Below are 20491 nucleotides of genomic sequence, written 5' to 3'. Positions count from 1 at the left end.
AACCTAGAAGTTGCTATAGTAGACTTCTTAATTATAGACAAAGGCAGGTTAAATGCAGGTTTATAATGTGGTGAAATCAAACAACAAAGCAACCTAAAATGCATTTTATGTAAGGTAGGATGCCAAAAACATTGAAGTAAATTACTGTCCGATAACTGGTAACCATGTTAGTATCCTTGCAAAGTTGTCTATGAAAAAAAACAAACCCATGTTAACCTTCTGGACTTCAAATATTTCATGTTTGTTATGCCTGCTTTTAATTTATAGAAACTTCAGCTCATTAGTCACCATAGGTAACTGTATTCAAATTTGTGCTTCTAATTCTAAAAAACATATAAACCACCATTTTTTAAATCATAAAATGGTAGTTTATATGTTTTTTAGAATAAAAAAGAATATTAGCCTCCTTTTTCACCTCTTTTCTCTTTGTCTATACAGGGTTAAAAAAATAAATGAAATGTGTATGAGAGACATAATTGTCAATTACCTAAAATGTTTTCATTATTTATAATATTGAAGATTAAAATTATAACGTAAAATGACCTTAGCATAAGAAGTCCTGAATCTCTAGCTAATGGACTGAAATTCAAGCATTCAGTAGGATTAGACAAAGGGTACAATATTAAAAAAAAAAAAAAAAAATTAGCTTGAGATAAAAAATGAAAAGGACATAAGAAGAGCAGGGGAGCAATGGTTTATAACTCTTATAACTGATCATAGCTATTGTTCAATTCATATTTACATAAACAAGACACCACAAAATGCTTGAAAACGGGTAAGCTGAAATCACGCAGTCAATTCCTATTATTTCTGTGCTTTGGCTTATCTTTAAATGGACGGAAATTCTCTAAGACACTGTTGAAATATCTTCTTTCATACTCCAAGTACTTCATGTCTCCAAGAAATCCTCTTCATGGTTGTTACTGTTTCTACATCCAAATGTTTTTTCAAGAAAGCCTTTGTCAGAAGTGTCTATGTGTGGCTGAGAGAAAGAGTGTGTGTGTGTGTGTGTGTGTGTGTGTGTGTGTGTGTACAACCACATTAATGTAAACAGGCATCTGCCCTCAGATTTCTTTGAGAACACTATCATTAATAGAATACCTAGGAGAGGTAATCAGAATGGAGTTAGAAATGTGAATGGAATTAATGAAAGAGGTCGGAACAGAAAGATGCCACTGGAAATCACTGTGTAGCAGACTTACTCAATGCCATGGAACAGGACAGAATGCAAAGAACGAGTCAAAAGTAGAAAGTAGAGGCAGTGGTAATTGCAGAGTAGACCGAGTATATCACAGAAACTACTGGAATAGTTCATATCACAGGGATAATGTCACAGAGTGGCAAAAAAAGAGCAAAAAGAACGCATAGACCAGTGGTCAGGCATCTACACATTCTACGAAGTGTTCTCCCTAAGTAAGAGTTATTTTCAATGTTAGAGGTATAGTAGACTTGGGGGGGAGGGATGTCATGCAGGGTGTCAGGCAGGGTCTCTGGTCCCGCTCCCCACATAAGAACGCAGGATATGGTGAGGCCAAAAAGGAACACCCACGGAGCCATAGATAGGGGAGTCATACCACTATAGTCTCGCTGGTGGTTGGGTTGGAGACACAGGAAGCAGGAGCCACACTATTCGCAACCTGCCATCCGCTTCTCTGCAATCCACAACCCGCACTCCGCTGTGCTAACTGCAATCCGCGCTTGCCAGCTCAGCCACCATCTTCTTGCTAGCCCCCATTTGCTGCTAGCGTAGCCACGGCAGTTACATTAGTGGCCAATGGCTCACTGGTTACAGCTGACCGCCAACTAGCCACAGCTAATGGCCATGCAATCACAGTTGATGGCCATTTACTACTTGAGCCAGCATCTTTCCACGTGAGGCCGAGAGCCTGGAAATTGCACTCCTGGCTATGCCCCCACACTCCACCGCTATGGGGGATCGCCTCACAATCTACATGACAAGTGCCTTCCGCGAGGGGCCCTATACAAGGAGCCTGGAGGTGAATGCAATATCCGGGACACAGCCTGGCTCTCTGGACATAGCCAGCGTTTCTCAGGGTACCACCAGTCCTTCTGGGCACAGTCACAATTCTGGGGCTTCTTAGGGTACCACCAGTCTCCCCGGGTACAGCCAGGGCCTCTCAGGGCACTGCCACTCTCTCTGGGCACAGCCAGACTTCCTGGACACAGCCAGGGACTCTCAGGGCACTGCCACTCTCTCTGGGCACAGCCAGACTTCCTGGACACAGCCAGGGACTCTCAGGGCACTGCCACTCTCTCTGGGCACAGCCAGACTTCCTGGACACAGCCAGGGACTCTCAGGGCACTGCCACTCTCTCTGGGCACAGCCAGACTTCCTAGCCTTCTTCTTAGCCTTCTTAACCACCAGTCTCCCCAGGCACAGCCAGGTCTCTCAGGGCACTGCCAGTGTTTCTGGGCATAGGCAGTCTTCCTGGGCACAGCCAGAGTTTCTCAGGGGCACCACCAGTCATTCTGGGCACAGCCAAGGTTCTCACATATTCTCGACGGTGGGTGGCTGGTTGAGATACAAAAGCAGACATCCGCCAGTTCCACTATATGGTGGTACGCTCCCAAGCAAATAGTCAAGCGGTCCATTAAATTAGGGATGGAGCCCATTCTCCATAATCCACAGTCATTCGCCAGGGCTGTGCGTTAGCCTCACAATGTGTGCCCTCTCTGCAGGGCAAGGGCTCCAAGTCCTCACCAGTCTGGCGGTGAGGGCCTCAGCAAGCACTTCCCAGCCCACAGGGCCACAAAGACCTTCGCTTTCTCCAGCCTATGATGGTTGGGGAACCATTCATGTCTTCCCACCCCTCCACAGGGGGTCCAGCTCCCGGGCAGCTGCTCCTCCTGGTCTTCCTGAGACTGAGCTTTCATACGTATAAACTGTTCCATTACCTTTCGGAGAGTTTCAGCCAACACCGGACCCTCCTTGCTGCACCATGTGTCATGCAGGGTGTCAGGTGGGGTCTCTGGTCCCACTCCCCACATAAGAATGCAGGATATGGTTAGGACAAAAGGAATACCCACGGAGCCATAGATAGTGGAGTCATACCACTATATTCTCGCTGGCGGCTGGGTTGGAGACACAGGAAACAGGATCCACACGACCTGCAACCTGACATCCGCTTCTCTTTCAACCAACCAACCCAACTTGCTAACTGCAATCAGCCATGATAACTGCAATCCGCTCCTGCTAGCTCAGCCCTCATCTTCTTGCTAGCCCCCCATTTTCTGCTAGCGTAGCCATGGCAGTTATATTAGTGGCCAATGGCTCACTGGTTACTGCTGACAGCCAACTAGCCACAGCTGATGGCCATCCAATCACAGTTGATGGCCATTTACTACCTGAGCCAGCACCTTTCCATGTGAGCCCGAGAGCCTGGAAACTGCACTCCTGGCTCTGTCCCCACAGTGGGTATTGTTTTGTGAGGGGTGTAATGTCTAACATATTGTTTTGTACACCTGAAATTGAAAAAAAAAAAGCATGCATAAACTAATGTTCCAAGACCTAGTACCTGGAACACAATATGAAGTCAACAGATGCTATCTGAATGGAAGAATAAAGGGTAGAGAGTGAGCATTGAGAGAAACCTGAAGGTCTGGCTTTATAATACAGAGGCTATAATTGAGGAAGTTGTAATAGAGCATTTCATAAATAAAAAAAAAAAAAAAAAGGAAAGCCTGGTGAAAGCCTAATAATTGAAAACCAGAGGCTTATTTATTCCCTCCAAACTCACAGGGAAATTTAAAGGTGAGACACAAAAATGGTTATCAAAGAAACTGGATTCTGACATCAGACTCTTCAGAAACTAAAGAGCTACTTCTTCAGGTGCGTTTCCCTAAATCAAAGCCAAATCAAACTATGCTTGAGTTGTATGATAAAATGAAATGTGTGTGTGTGAAAACCACTGAGGAGATAAGGGTTAAAAAGTTGTGATGGGAGTAATTTTACAGTTGAGTTAAGTACTCTTTCTTTACCTTGGGACTTGGTACTGTTTTACTGTTTTTGGTTTTGTTTTTAAATGAATTGAAGCACAGCTGATAGCCCAAAGTGTGAATCAGGGGAAAAACCGTTCCTTAGAATCTGTGAGGAGCTCCTTGTTTATATCTTTCTCAAAGCAGTAGGGGTAGGGTCAGCTGTTGACTTCCAGACAAGAGTTTAACTTTTTGAAGTAAAATATCATTGCCCAAGGGTCACAATACACATAGCAATACCATTGCATAATGCCTAACTTTCTCAAGCAAAAACCTGGCAAATTTGAAATGTTCCGTATTTCAAGAAAAAAGAACATATCATTTTGAGGGTTACGTGATTTGAAACACACACACACACACACACACACACACACACACACACACATTCACCACCACTTTAAAATGACCATCTTTTCCCAATGTTGAACACAGGCAACATATAAACCCTTCTCAAAATTAAATACAAAATGTGGCTTAACCTCCATTTCCTTTCTCTTAATGGTAACCACTTCAGTATAAAAGGAGTCTTAATTTTTCTACTACATTTTAATAGAATATTCAAATTGAATCTGTATGGAGTAGATATACAACAATATATAAAAAGAAAACATAAATGCCTCAGTTTTGATATTTTGATGTGACTTAACATCATTTTGGAGATATAAAACCTGACAAAAAATCTGAAAATTTATTTCCTTAATTTTAAGAATATTTGTACTAAATGATCAGTAACAAATATACTATATTTTAAGTAGCATATGATATATATTTTTTGAAAACAGCATACTGCCCAATGTTGAAAATAGTGCTACTATTAACAGTCATGACTTTTGTGTTATGGGATTTGGGCCTGTTAAATTACATCACAGCCTTCAGGTGAGGTATTTTGGGGCTATGAATGCTCTGGGCCAGGTCTCCTTTACTATGAACCTGGACTAACTGTCATCTCTTCTAGAACATCTCACAATAACTTTCATTGTGAAGATAAACTTCAATATTACTATCTGATTAGAGAGCAAATTTCCCCCTAATCATTAACATAGGAAAGTAGATGAACTCAAAGTATCTTTAATGTCAAATGGAATTCAGTCATAAACCCCTCAATTCCCATCATTACTGCTCTCTTCAAAGGCCACAGCTGTGTTTACAATGGCCCGAAAACTCTTCACTTTGTTCCCTCTCACACACAAGCACACACAAGGTCACAGAGTAAATAAAGCTAGAGCTAAGATTTGATTGTCATTTATCTGACCCAAACACCCATTCTCTTTCCACGATCCCACACAGCAACACTTCAGAGTAGCCAAAAAAGGAGGCAACATGACCATAATACTTAAAAATAATTCTTGATGAGAAAAACACATATGTAGAAATCATTGTCCTATACTACTGAGATAGCCCTTCAAAGTTTCTTAGTAAACTTGGGAACCTGATAAACACATTTAGCAAACAAAATATATGCTGCAAAAATGAATGTGATCAAGAGATAGCCTACGCCATCACAATATTTTGCAAAGCTATCATTAATAAAGTGGATATTAGCAGGTAAGTTGTTGCCAAATTGCTGGTACTTCCTGAGATGGAATGTGAGTCCTTAGTATACCATCTCCCAAAGAGAGACACTGTTAGGATAGGCTCGGATAATCCATTCTTGTTTACCAAACGCCCATCTTTTAGTACCTAAAGAAAAGTGGGAAAATATCGTCAGCTTGATTAAAATACGCATTGCAAGTAGAATGATATTTTTGAAACAATCCTATATATCATGGTTGATCAAGTAGTTCCAGCTTGATGGGGTGGGGTGACTGGGAACAGGAAGGACAGGCGGGGGACAACTATTTTATTAGGTTGGTGCAAAAGTAACTGTGGTTTAAAAGGTTAAAAATAATTGCAAAAACCGCAATTACTTTTGCACCGACCTAATATATGTAATGGAGGTTACAGCCACTCTAGAAGGGCTCAATATTTGAATTTCAACGATCAACTATAACCCTTAATGAAAAGTCAAAAATCAGCTGCAGCAAAGATTTGAGTCCAATTATGAGCAAGATAATCAGGTGCTAGAGGAGTAAAATCACACCCTCCCCTCAAGAAGCTTAAAAGTTAAAGGTGAATGTACCACAATTTCTTTATCCAATTGTCTGTTGATGGCCATTTTGGTTTTGCCATAAAAAAAGAATGAAATCTTACCATTTGCAACAACATGGATGGACCTAGAGGACATTATGCTAGATGAAATAAGTCAGACTGAGAAAGACAAATACCACACCATCTCACTTACATGTAGAATCTAAAGAACAGAATAAACGAGCAAACAAAACAGAGAGACTCATAGATACAGAGAACTGATTTTCCGGCTAGATCTTATTTTCAGGGAAACACGGTAGTAGATATAAACCCACAGTCTGAATTCTAATTTGAGACCAGCTTAATTTGTGAATTATCTGGTTATAGCCATTATAATTTGTGAAATAAATACTTGATTTTCAGTTTGTTTCCACATGTGACAAAAGGAAATTAAAAATCTATAAACAAACATTTTTCAATGAATGGTGCCTTGGCTTCATAAGGTCTAGGTATCTTATTGTATTACTTGAATGAAGTGCCATCACTTTGCAGTAAGTGGCTATAAATTGGAAAAATGGCCAAGAAATTTCCTCTTTTATCCATGCCCTTTTGCAATGTGATTTTATAGCTCTTCCCACTGAAAGATCTGCATCATTTATTTTTCTAACCCTTGAATCTACATTGGTCATGTGACTTGCGGTGGTTGATGAGATATTTGCAAACATGGTGCAAGCAGAGACTTGGAAAGTCTCACTGTGGCTTTCCCTGTTGATGCTCTTGGACTCCTTCAACTAACACGTGGACAAGCCCAAGATTGCTCGAGGAGGAGAGACCTCAAGGACAGAGTGTCCCCAATCATCCCTGCTGTCCCAGGCAAGGCCATCACAAACCAACCAGCCTCAACCAACCCACCAGCTAGTGGCAGAGGCACAAATGAGCCCTGCCAAGATCAACTACGCCTGTACCAAACCAGAAGAACAGCCTAGCTACGTCAAGGTCACATTGTCAGCCACAAAATAAGGGCTAAAGAAATGGTTATGTCTAAAGTCATTAAGGTTTGAGGAGGTTTGTTACACAGTGAAAGTTAACTGATAAGAGTTGCCATAGCCTATTTTACTTGGCTTCAGAGAACAGATAAAATGAAAATATTCTTCATGAAATATTCTTCAGTGAAAATCCTCCTACCACAAATTTTCCAGGTGACAGCTGAATTTTGGTAAGAAGCACTTCAGGAAAAACATACTCCGTTTCAAATGTGCCACTTAGGGAGAACATGTCAAATCTTGTCAAAGCAGTTTCTACTGGCTGTCCACAAGTTGTCAAATCAGTTGTTTTGCATTTCAGCATTGTGCATACCTGTATGGAACAGATGCAGATAAAATGCAATGCCTTACATCTAAGTTACTAGTACTAGAATTGTTGATTCAGTTTATAACCATAGCAAAGCAAGTGTTTTCTCCCTTTGATAAAGGGATTTGGATCATGTTTCTTTAAATTACCTGCTTTATTGGAAATGGCAAATGATTTGAGAACCAACCCCACTTCCTGGGTAACAAATGGATTAAAAGAAAGAAGTCAGTTTAAGTTAGTCTTGAACCATTAGTTAGGCTTGTCAGATGATTAGTTGGCAAAAGAGAATAGAGGTCTTTTGGCAACAGTAGTACTGAAGCTAAAATGATGATTACAATTTGTCCATCTCTTTTTCCCACATCCTTTTCTCTAGGAGAAGGCCGTGGGGCACAGAGTATAAGAAAACACAAAGGCATAGCCAACACTATATTAAAAGTTTACATTTTAAATATTTGTCATTGGAAGAGAATAAAATGACCAGGACATCTGATTACAAGAGAAACTAAGATAAAAGTAGTATCCCTACTCATTGTTGGTTTTAAAAGTTAAAACAAGACTGTTTATATTCAGATGCATCAGCAAAGCTACTTAAGGAAGCCTTATTGAAGTTTACCATAATATGTAAAAATAGTTCATTAGTCAAATAGGAAATCATCATGGTCAGGGAAATATTTTTTTTTTTAAATGGTGCTCAAAGCAAGCATCAGGTTATACTTAACTCCTATTGTAAATATCATATGATTACTCACAATGTGTGTGTGCACACATGCGTGTGTGTGTGTGTGTGTGTGTGTGTGTGTGTGTGTGTGTGGTATTAGCAATGCATGGAGTCATGCCGAGAAAAAGCACTTGGCTCCTTGCGACAAATATGAAAAGTTAATCCTGGGATGTAATGACACTTAAACGCTTCCTTTCACTTGAGCCGAGCTTACCTGCCAGTACTCCCTTCTCCTTCGGCCGTGAAGTCCTGTAAAAGCTCCTAGCACATACACTTCATTCTCTTCTTTTCTTAACATTCTATAGCTTAAATGACAGCAGAGATCTTTTTGACAGACTGTAAGGTTTCCGGAGTTTTCAAAAAGTTCTGTGAAGTTGAACATATCCTTGCGAATAAATCCCCTGAAAGTATTTTTCTGTACTGGGAATGGTTTGATGGTTGTGGCGTAGGCACTCCAATTCACGGCTATTGGGTAGGCAGAAGAGTTTCGAGGATGGGAATCCACTTCTGAAAGGAGGATCTTTCCCAATCCTGTTTCCACATCGTAATGGTACACTTTGGGAGAGTGTGGTGCGTAAATACCACTGCCTGTGAGTGGAAAACAAGTCTTAAAAAACAAAACCAACACTGCCAGTTTCCCCATCAGAATTGAGCAAGTGGTCATGTCACCATAGTTACAATGAGAGCACACAGGCTTCAAGTTACACTGAACACCTAAGTATTTCTCCTAGTCTCGTTTGGATGAAATTAAAAGATGTTTGATGGTCTCATGCCAAATAACTTTGAATATAATAATCTATTAGCATTATGGAAAACTAAACCAAATATAAAATCTGTGCACTTGGCAGTTCCTGAAAAGTAGGGAAAGATAATGCAAAATTCTATCCTGTTCCCCATTGTCATGGTTTTCAAATGTGCTCCAAAATTGTTCAAAACACCTTTTTCCACTGGGTAGATCTACTTCCCTTCCCTCTGAGTGCAGGCTGGACTTTGTGACTCACTTTTAATGAACAGAACATGCTAGAAGTAATAGTGTGTGACTAGTCATAAAGGGCATTGCAGCTCTCCCTCTCCCCTCCCCGTCCCTCCCCTCCCCTCCTCTCTCCTCCACTCCCCTCCTCTTCCATTCCTCTCTCACGACTTGTTCTGGAGATAGTCAGCTGCCATGTCATGAAGAATACATCACACAGCCCTATGGAGAGGCCCAAGTGGCAAGAAATGATCACAACAATGCCAACAATCACTGAGGAACTAAGGGATCCTGCTAATAAACATGTGAGGCAGCTCTTCTGGAAGCAATCTGCTTGCCCATCATGACTCCATATGACTGCTGGTCCAGTGAACAGCGTAATGTACTCTGAAGCGATAGTCTGAGCCAGGACCACCCAGCAAAGCCAGTCCCAAATTCTTGACCAACAGAAAATGTGAGATAATAAATGTTTATTGTTTTAAGCCACTTTTACTTTTCACTTTTAGGGTAATTTTTTACAAAACTACATGTTAATAATACATTCATTTGCCTTTTGCCAATGTTCGCGCAAATCTTGTTTCGTTTCTTGCTTTGCCATTTACTAGCTGGCAAGTTACTTGCATTCGCTGTGCCTCAGTTTTCCAAACTATAAAAGTGGGGTGATAAGACTCATCTAACAGAGTTGTGAGGATAAATGAAATAACACTCCTAAAGGTCTTAATACCATCATAGCTGTTAGTCAGTCACTAGCCTTTCTTTTTTTTGTGAAAGCATGACAAAGCAGTGATTAGTGTCAACAGAGAAGCAAAAAATTAGGACAGGTCATACCTGAGGCATTAGTTTCTCTGCATTTAGAAACATAATCTGTGAACCTCATCTGATCATGAATTACCTGCCATATTTAGGTGGACATGATGTATATTGGCCGCGAGAAGATTAACTCCCATGCCCATAGCCCAGGCTGAGTGGAATTCAATAGCTGTCAAAAGAGGCAAAACATTCATCCAAGCTGTGGGAAACAGTATGGTGTCCACATGGAAATCCTTCACCAGGGTCACAGCAGGATCATGGAAGAGTATATCAAAGCACGTGAACATGCCAAACCTTCCAAAGGGGGTGTCGAAAGTCACCAACTCTGGCTTTTCAGGGACATCAAACTGAGGCTCAGAGTAGAGGTGGTACTAAAACAAATGCAAAAGATAAAACCAGAAAAGGCTTGTTTATTGAAGAAGTAACTTGTAGAAACCCTCCAAGGTTAGTAACAGATTTGGCTATGGTCAACAGCAGCAAATCTACAGGAAGTGAATGACTCCGGTGATTGCAAGTAAAATTCCAAGGAAAACATGGAAAAAAAATCATTTATATTCTCCCTCTCCCTCCCTCCCTCTCCCTCCTTCCCTCCTTTTCTCTCCTTCTATCTCTGTCCTTACTCCCCTAATCCCCACTTCTCAATTAGGAGCCAAATACCTTCCTACAAATTCCAAAAGACCAAAGAGCTTTTGTGAAAGCTGAAGAAGCTTTTTTATGTTTCCAGGATTCAAAGAACAATGTGTGTTAATCTACTTTGAATCCCTGATGTCTAGAAATATAATAGATGCACAATAAATATGTTAAGTGGATGAGGGATGCCACTTCCATTTTTACAATATCCTATCCAAAATAATTCCAGAGACTCTTATCCAGCTTTCAAAATTGCTGTTGAAAATGAATATTGTACTTAATTTTCCCTGATTCCTTCCAAGTAAACTTGAAAAACTAACCAAATGTGTCAACAGTTTAAGACAATTGTCTGCAAAGTAGGGAACAACAAGTGTTGGGAAAAAGACTATTAAAATTTATCTTTACATTTATTTTCTATCTAAAACATAAAAGAGAAATGGATCCTTACTAGTAGTTTAAGAATCGGATGACAAAGGTTCTCTTACTAGGTCCATATGTTAGAGCTCATGGGTCATGAATGGTCTTTGAGGGGAGAGTGAGAGCCCTGAAATTTAGAGTAACTACAGGTTTCCCCACCAGCTTGTCACATTCAGTGCCCAGCGCCATCCTGCAGTTCACTAGGTCCTGGTTAAGTTGCTTGACCAAGGATGTTATCAGCTTAACTAAATTAGCACTTACAAAATGGGAGAATAGCTTAAAGCCATTCTTGCAAAGAAAGCATGTTAAAAAAGGATACTAATAATGCAAAGTTTAGAAAACAATAAAATGGAAGCACGAACATTTTTATTCCTAGTATGAGACACAGATTTAAAGAGAACATGAAAATTTAATTATGTATGAAAAGAAGTTGTCAAAATGTACCAAGTTATAAAGAAAAGTTTAAAAGTTATGTTTTACTTATGAATGCAAAACTAAATATACATTTATTGAGGAGTCAAGTCAATTTTTTTTCCAACAGGGGTATATGATCAAAAACATTGGAAAACCATTGGGTTAATGTCATTCTTCTTGACTGATATTTATATTTTAACTGGAACTTCTGGCAGATAATTTCTCCACTCAAAAGACTGTGAGGCTATAATTTTAAGATGCTTAGGAAAAAAAAAGCGGGGAGGAAGAGAGACAGTCACACGGACAGGCATATAACATATCCACTTAAAAATCCTGGCTCTCTCCCTGCTCACTTGGTATAAAATTATGGCTTATGGTCATTTTGCTCTTTCAATTCAGAGTTTAAAGTAAAAATGTTATGATCTGACCTTAAATCTATAGGAGGGTAATTAAATTAACTGGTGTAGAAAATAAAGAGAAAGATCATTTTTGTGGTCTGATAGAAAACAGGGAAATTAACTTCTGTGAAACTGATTCATACCATTTGGGAACATTCTGTATCATTTCAATATTAAGCGGTATCTAGATTATAGTCACCTTAGTAACTTTTGTATCAATATTAAAATTACTTGTTTTACATATACAAAAAAACAATCTCAATCTTAGACTATTGCAACATCTTAATAGATCTTTGCCTACAATTTTTTTTTAGATTTGTTTTTTCTTAAATGTCATTTTCTTTATTGCTTACTTAAAAAAAAATTTAGTAACACTGTAGTATATAGGAATGCAGCTCAAACTCCTAAGCCCAGCAGTAAGCACTCTCCTAACAGCACCATTGTACATCCCACCCCCTCTTACCTTATGATACCGCGCCACCAGTTTTCCCTTTTCATTATATACCACGTTGGTATTGTATTGATAATAGCCATTAGCAGGACATGTGGAGTCACTGGAATTACATGGCTTTTTGTCCCCAATATTTGCCAAGACATAGATAGAGTTGTTCTTGGCCAGGCAGCTGAGTCTTGCTTGTATTGGTGTGTGACCAAATCTAAATCCAATTTTAATTAAGACATTTCAATAAGTCAAATGGAGAAAGACAAATAATGTATGATATCACTTATATGTGGAATCTAAAAAAAACAGACTCATAGAGACACAGAGCAGAATGGTGGTTACCAGGGGCTAGGAGGTGGGGGAATTGGGAATGGTTGTTTAAAGGTACATTAGATAAATAAGTTCTGGAGATCCAATGCGCATCAGAGGGATTAATCAACAATACTGTATTCAAATAAACTTCAAAGTTTGCCCTCTAAATATCGCTCCGTATCTCAGTTCCCTCTTACAAGAAAACTCCTAGGAAGAGCTGTCTATTTCGCTGTTCCCAGCTTCTCCTCTCTTTTAAAGCTCTCAAATCAGCTTTCATTTCTATCATCCCACCCAACAACTCTTACTGCCAATGATGAGCCACATCTGACTTGATCTCATCCTACTTGCCCGTAGCAGCTGACACGGTTAATTACATCCTCTTCTGGAAACACTCCACCTTGCTCATTGGACCCCACTCTCTCATTCTCCTACTTACTGGCTCCTCTTCTCCTTCTCCTTTGCTGGTTCCTCCTCAACTCCCCTGAATCTAAACACTGGAATGTCCCAGTTCTCAAGCCTTAGATCCCTTCTTTTCTTTAACTCTCTCCATGGGCCAACCCATCATAGTGTTAAAACCCTCTATATGTCGACTCCTGATTTTTTATCTCCAGCCCTGACCGTGTCCTTTCATGCCAGACTTGTATATGCAACTGCCAGGTTGACATCTCCACTTGGAGGTTTTAAGGGTAGCTCAAACTTAAGATGCACAGAACTGACTTCCTAGTTTCCATCCCAGACATACTATTCCTTCAGTGCTCCCTATGAGTGGCAATTCCATGTCTCTAGTTGCTCATGCGAAAAACTTGGGAATCACTATACTGTGTAACGAGGCAAGCCCATTTTCTGTCAAACTGTGTTCCTTCTACTGTAGGGCCATAAAAGAGGCATTTCCTAACCTTACGGAAGAACCTGTCCCCAAATCGTCACTAGTTTCCATAGCTACTGTGATCTTTGACTCATCCATAAATTTGCAACACACATTGTTTTAAATAATAGGAAATCCAGAACTCAATCCTACTGTGAGATAAAAGAACAAATGGGTTGTTGCAATTCTCAAAACTTCTATGCAGAAAGACTACCTAGCTATTTGGCCTCTTTTTTGCATGCAAGAAAATTGCTCAAAAACACCATGGAGAGCATCGGCTAACAGGAAACACAGGCCTTTTCCTAATAGCCCTTATATAAACGTCAGAAGAATGAGGAGTGCCTTAAAATGTGTGGTATCCATAAGCTTCCAGCAAAAATATGACAGAGGAATGTTTAATAAATTTAATTTGAGGTGAAAGAGTGAGGGGAAGTGTGAGAGGGATAAGAGAGAGTGAGAGGATTTGAAAGATGAAAAAGAATAAGTGTGACAGAGTGAGACACCTTTTCTTGTAAGTTTTGAAATGTACACTCTGTACCTCGATAATCTAGACAAGTCTTTTTAGGCAGTATGATTTATATATTAAATATACACATATCTATTAAATATTCTATAGTAGGAAATTTGTATATTACATTTTTCTGCAGGAAAGGTATCTTTGAGCTTAGGAAAATGCAAAGTTTCAAAGCATAAGATCTTAGGGTTTACTGAAAAGTACAGAGTAAGGTCTTCCTACCTGGGAAGCAGATTCTGGAACAGAGACTCTATGAAACTAAAATGTGGTACCTTCAATAGAGACCTTGGAATATTTGCCAAATACAACCCACTATCCACTTCAGAAATTAATTTACTACTTGTATCCATGAAATCCTCTTCTCCTTAGTTTCTAATCCTAATAATAAATACCTTGTTTACATATTTTCTCCAAATGTAATAAAGACATTAAACCAAAGGATCATTTAGTAATATCTAAGTACAATTTCTTAAATCTAACAAATGACAAGATAAGTATGATAATAACATACACCACGTATATACTCATTCAGGAGTTATCATTTTGCTGTGGTGAATGTGCACCTTTTAAAGAATTATAACACTTTTGTACAAACAACTATGATAGTTAAAATACCTGTGGGGGTCTTCACATGGAATCCAGGTCGTCTGAGGGTCCGGGATGTCCTCCAGATAAGGGAAAATGGTTTCCCTTGTAAATTTCCATCCATAAAGTGCATCTTCTGGAGTCACAATGATTTGAGCATCCTGTTCAGAATAAGTCAAATCAAAATTACTTCTCCACATGTAATAGAGACACTCCAATACTCCAATCTTCCACAAGCTCTCATGTCTCTCCCTTAAATTATGATTAGAAATAAAATACCTGCTCAGCTGCCTGCTTGATGGCTCTTTCTAGAATATCTAGATTCTTGTTCATAAGGAGCAAGGCATCATCCTGAGAAACAGGTGTCTCTGTTTTATTTGGCAATATGACTGCATGTTCATATACTGCAGCTATAAATGTATCCAGGGCACTGACATGCAGGGTCATCAGGCCAAAAACTGCCACAGAGGTTTGAAAGGAGAAAGTGCTCATGGCCAAGGTCGAGAGATTTCTGAAAGTAAAAGTAACATGTATGTAGCATTTATAAAGAGCAGGACATTTATATAACATGACTACCAGCTCTGGGGCTCGTATTTTCTAATCTTATGAATATTATGCCTGACCACTTTTGAGGGGAAAAAAATATTGCAGTTCAATGAATACAATCAAAAAGTGTGACAAGAATTGTACATGTACTATTGATAAGATTTGATGTCAAATTTCAAAAATGAAAATTCATAGGTAGTATAATCGTACCCTTTTATTAATAGACAATAGTAACTAAAGTAACTCTCATGTGAAAAATGAAATAACAACATACCTGTTCTATCTCCTTCACAAGGTTATTCTGAGCGTCAACGATACATGAAGATTTCCTGTAAGGTACGACGGGATGACACTATTTAACAAAAATGAGTCACAGTTTAGTAATATAATGATTCTGACTGCTTAGCATGATTTAATTGTTAAGACCACAGAATACTATTGTTTAATTAATCAAATGTAGTCTATTTGGGGTACAATGCTAGAGAACCACTTGGGATGAAATGGGAGACAGAGTACCTGGATCACGCCCAGCAGAGGCCCATCAACCATGCGGTGGAAACACAACAAAGACACGAGACATGCAGGACGGCAGGAGCTGCTTCCGGCTCTGCCACAGCCTGAAGGACTTCCTGGTCTGGCTTCGCTCCCAGAAATGAAACGGCAATATATGAGCTGAGAAGTGAAAACAGCCTGGAGAATTACTGACAGCATTTCCTCATAGGCACTTAAAAGATGACACATCAAAATGAAGCAAGAAAAACAGAAAAAAGCGGACCTTTGGAAAAACAAACAAACAAAAAACAACATTCTCTTGGTACTGTATAAAAGAAAAAAAGAAAGAAAAATATGATACTGTATCCAAAAAAGTACATAGTGGAAGAAAAAAAACCAATGTTTCTGTCCTTGTCCCCATTGGAGGCTTGCATATGCCTTCAGCAAGACTGTTTGAATCGGTGTTTGGAAGGAAATGTCTGCTTGAGAAGAACCAGACTGAACTTGAGCCATATTTTGGTGGTCCCATCCAGGTGAGGGGCTCCTCCAGCTCAGGGCTTGCAGCCAATACAACTAAAACCAAGAGAAAATCTGAGAGTAATGGTATGTCATGTCCTGGTGTTCCCTGAATGACCTACTGGATGGAAAGGGTTGTGTCACAGGAAGTTGACAGTAGCCCCCAGTCTTTGACTTTACAGCAACAGCAATTTCATGTTTTAAACTACCCTTCTGCTTTTTGCCCTCAGAAGTTTAGGACTGTGGGAGGCTGAGCTACAAAAGACCCTTTGAATTGTTAGCACGCTCACGTACTTGGGGGGGGGGCACTTCTTCAAAGTGGGGGGCCCACTTCTTCAAAAGCAAAACGGTAACAAGTTCTCTTGTTGATGATTTCACTTGCAGATCATTAACTTTAGTTCTGGTCTAACTCTGCCAAAAGTTCATTGTATTCACCAACAGTAAATTTTGAAAATTCTCTTGATTGTTGCTATAGACTGAATGTTTGCGTTCCTCCAAAAACTAATTTGTTGAAACCCAATTCCCAGTGTGTCGGTATTAGGAGGTATTAGGTTGGGCCGTTGAAAGGTGATCAGTTCATGAGAGTGGAGCCCTCAAGAAGGGGATTCCTGCCCTTATGTATATTAAAAACAAAAACAAAAACAAAAACAAAAAAACAGCCCAGAGAGCTCTCTTGACCTTTTTACCATGTGAGGACACGGTGAGAAGATGGCTATCTATGAGCCATGAAGTGAGTCCTCACCAGACAATGATTCACCTGGCACCTTGATCTTGGACTTCCCAGCCTCCAGAACCATGAGAAATAAATTCCTGTTGTATATAAGACACCCAGTCAATAGTATTTCATTATAGCAGACCAAACGGACAATCTAGTTGGATTCCAAGCTTTTGAAAAAGTAAGGACGACTGCCTTCTTTTCAGGACAGATGAAATAACTCCGAAGGAGCTGGATCAAGGTCACTTGTTTATTTAGGTAGGCAGTTGTAGAAACATGCATTTGAAAGGGTATGATACAAAAATAAAGCTGAAATCTCAGGTACTACAGAGGGAAAAGAATAACAAAATTCACGAAAAGTATAAAAGTGCCAAGCTGTGGTACATTTATTGTTTTGTCGAGTGATATGAGGGTATTGACAAAGCAAAGTCCAAACCTAAATAAAGGCTTACAGAGTTTGTTAGAGTCAGAGTTGAGGGCCAGGCCCAGAAGCAAAATCACAAAGAATTAAGAAAATGCTCCAAGGAGTCGCGGTTTTGTAGTTCACTTTATATATTAAAATCAAAGGGCTAGATGGAAGGAAAGTTACACGAAATCCATTGGTGGTAGACTAAGGAGGCAGGAGAAAGCAAAGTGGGGAAATATGTAGGATTGGATAAAAAGTACAAATGAAGAGATGCATACTTTTTTTTCACATTGGTGGGTGCAGGATAGTTAATATTTAACATACACAGTTTACAGAGGTATGCAGGTAAAGGATAACAATGATGAATGAAGGGGTGCTCTTGGTCCAGTACCAGGTGTTTTTCTCTCTGGGGGTCTGCAGAAGAGATCATTCTGACATTTGAAGTATGTTATCATAGATGCACAAAAGGGATGGACAGGGCTTTTTCAAGGTAAAGATTAATCTATCACATAGGCCTTAGGACATGACTTCCCATTATAACATGTTCAGTTAGGAATTTTTATGATCAGAACATCCCTGTGGTTACTTTCAGTTACTGAGCTCGTCAGGCCCACCAGGTAGCCACCTGAGTATGTCAGTCTGCCAGGTAGCCCATTTTTCGTTCCCAAGAGCATCACAATAATTCACCAATAATTCACCTTATTATTTTCAATGAGCAAGGATGTAAAACAACAACAAAAACCACCACAAGACATGTTTGAGGTCTAAGATAGATACCTACGTACCCGTCTGTCTAGGTGAAGACTTCCTCTCCCCTGGATTCTATCTGCTTTCTTCTTTCCAAGGCCTGTGGCTCCTCCAGTCACCCGAATTCCTGTTTTGGTTTATTTTCTGTGTGAACAGCAGCTGGCCAGAGGATTTTCCCTCTTAGGCATCAGGAGAAGGAGAATTTGTTTTATCCTAGCCTGGCAACTCTGATTTCTGGGGTTTTCTTCCCAGCAGTCATAGAGGCTAGGTAACACAGGCCAGGTGGAATTACGTGATTTCGACTGAACAACGTCCAAATAGCCAGGAGAAGTAACAGAGCATGGCAAGTGGCCATTTTCTAGCCCTCAAAGCCTAAGGTGACTCTTAAGTTCACATAATATTCTTTCTCTTAAGCACATTATTCTTCTACAGTGACACAAATCCACTCTGGAACTTTCCTCCAGGTGGAGATCACTAAATTCTGTATGGTCCTGCATCTAACTACTGTCAACTTACATAGCAGGCATTTTTTCTTACTGTAGTTATGAGAGTCGTGATGGTATCAGGTATGGTTAAAGACATGGGCCCTGAAGCCCGAATGCCTGGGTTTGAACCACTTCCTCGCTGGGTGACTATGAGTAAGTTATGTGTCCTCTCAGTGCCATAGTTTCCCTCATCTGCAAAATGGTGAAATGCGTTGAGTAAGTTTTGCTTTTACTATTATTGCTTCATGCCCACAAGACTGATGCAATACCCAGTGCAGCTTCAACCCAGGTCTATGGTGCTATGCCCACCTGTTCTTGGCTACAAATTTGTTAAATGGATGTCAGCTGGTCCACATTCTCTATTTTTTTCATTGTTCTGTCTCTGTCCATAAAGTCTTTCATGTTTCCTCTCTTCTATGCCAACCTGCCCTGAAAGTTTTATCCTGAAACGATTAACGTGAAGTCCATTTCTATGAGCTAAACATGATGGATTTCCCTCCAACGGTACCATAGATTCATAGCTCTCTGATCAATAGCTCTCGCTCCTTACTTCATGCATCATTCTATTTTTTTAAAAAGACACATATACAAACTTACTGAGAAACTGTATTACTCATACATTGCTTTTGGGAATGTGAAATGGCACAGCCGCTTTGGAAAACAAGTTGGGCAGTTTCTGAAAAAACTAATCCTTGCCCCACCTCCTTCTGGGTTGGAGCAGGATAGCAGGGAAGTGGGGCAGGATCCCAGCGCCTCCTACATATTCTTGTTCCCTGTTCTGAAAGAGGACAACAGGACAGCATTTGTGGAGAATTTAGAGGCCCCAGTACAGGAAGAATTTCTTCATGACGTTACTTCGGTTTCTTAAAGACTGCGCCATTAACCAATGTGACTATATGCAAAGACAAAGAAGAAAAGCAGAAGTCTTGCGTTCGTCTGCTTTGAGCTCCCAGAATCAGAACCATATGCCTGTCATACCTCTGCTAAGTAAAATTCATTTATGTGGAATATCAATTAATGTACACCATCTATTTGGGAGTTCTCCATCTTCTGAATCAACTACCCAACGTCTTGAGAGCTACGTTAAGACAAATTCACCAGCTATAGGAATGAAGAAGTTATGGGTACATCTAACTTTACCATGCGGTTTTTTCCAATTAATATTGCTGCTTTGCCTCAAGACATAGATTTTTCTTCTTTCAGAAGATGCAGTGGCATGCATATCATCCAACGCTGCAGCTTCCTGACCATGAGACAACAGTGCCACTTCCTAATCCACATCCCTGTCCTCTCACTATTCATGTTGCACATCTAGAGGCTGGACCTAATTCTGAGGAATGGATTCACCAATAACCAAATGACTCTGATCTTTACCAGCTAAGCAAACAAGAGGTAAAAGCAAACCAGTAATAGTGACAGAACAGAAAACAATAGAGGAAATGTATTTAGCCCCAAATTCTGAAAGTGTAAGAAAAGACATTAATATTATGTTCAAATAACATATTTATCTACACTGGTTTTAACTCTCTTAAAGGGAAAAAAAAAAAAAACACCATCAGAATTCATCCGACTGATTCCATGGCTTCATGCTTGAAATATATAATAATATGACTTAACTGATTTGATATTCAAATTTGTCTTGAATGACAAAAACTTAAAAATGCTAATAATGTATTATTTTTCATATTTGTCATGCTTTTTTGACCCCGTGTCAACAAGAAAACATGCTTTAAGCTGTTTATTTTAGTACTGATGACACATTTGCACTAAACTGTAAATCAAAAGTTATATTGAACCCCATGCTTTCCTAGATTGTCACCTATAAACCTCAACTACAAATATGGTGGGATTAGAATAGGCTGTGGATTTTCTGAAAGAAATCACTACAAATATTTCAGATTTGCGAGTTGTTCCTAATAAAGAATGACAAAGCAGGCTTTAGTTTTCTTTAATGCTTTAAACAACATTTTCTTTGTCTCTGAATATGTTGTTTCTGAGTCTTACTCTCCTGTGGGCTTATTTCATACACAGAAATGACATTGATACAAAAGGAAAGATAACTAACATAGGACTAGTCTTTGGGTCATTCCTTTTTG

The 20491-nt window shown here is 39.6% G+C and overlaps 1 protein-coding gene and 1 pseudogene across 2 annotated transcripts; one reads left to right on the top strand and one right to left on the bottom strand.

Moving 5' to 3' along the window:
* Positions 1 to 5044: 5044 nt before the first annotated feature.
* On the bottom strand, positions 5045 to 15688 carry VNN2 (vanin 2). Of its 2 annotated transcripts, none has more exons than XM_019732745.3 (9): positions 15551 to 15688; positions 15309 to 15363; positions 14768 to 14999; positions 14519 to 14649; positions 12234 to 12426; positions 9994 to 10282; positions 8346 to 8719; positions 7249 to 7419; positions 5045 to 5676 (listed from the first exon to the last, which is right to left on the bottom strand). In XM_019732745.3, the coding sequence occupies exons 3-9, from the start codon at positions 14978 to 14980 to the stop codon at positions 5488 to 5490; spliced, it is 1560 nt and encodes a 519-aa protein (XP_019588304.2). In that variant the 5' UTR covers positions 14981 to 14999; positions 15309 to 15363; positions 15551 to 15688; the 3' UTR covers positions 5045 to 5487. The 2 variants fall into 2 exon arrangements, with proteins under 2 accessions (XP_019588304.2, XP_019588305.2); XM_019732746.3 differs by having other exon boundaries at positions 15309 to 15386; positions 15551 to 15686.
* A 3260-nt stretch (positions 15689 to 18948) lies between these two features.
* On the top strand, positions 18949 to 19878 carry LOC109447964 (splicing regulator RBM11 pseudogene; annotated as a pseudogene).
* Positions 19879 to 20491: the final 613 nt, after the last annotated feature.

This window comes from Rhinolophus sinicus, chromosome 2, assembly GCF_057876585.1.
Source record: "Rhinolophus sinicus isolate RSI-liver-muscle chromosome 2, RSI-T2T, whole genome shotgun sequence".
Taxonomy (NCBI): domain Eukaryota; kingdom Metazoa; phylum Chordata; class Mammalia; order Chiroptera; family Rhinolophidae; genus Rhinolophus; species Rhinolophus sinicus.
Note: the sequence above shows the minus strand (reverse complement) of the source record. Positions and strands in the feature narration are given on the sequence as shown.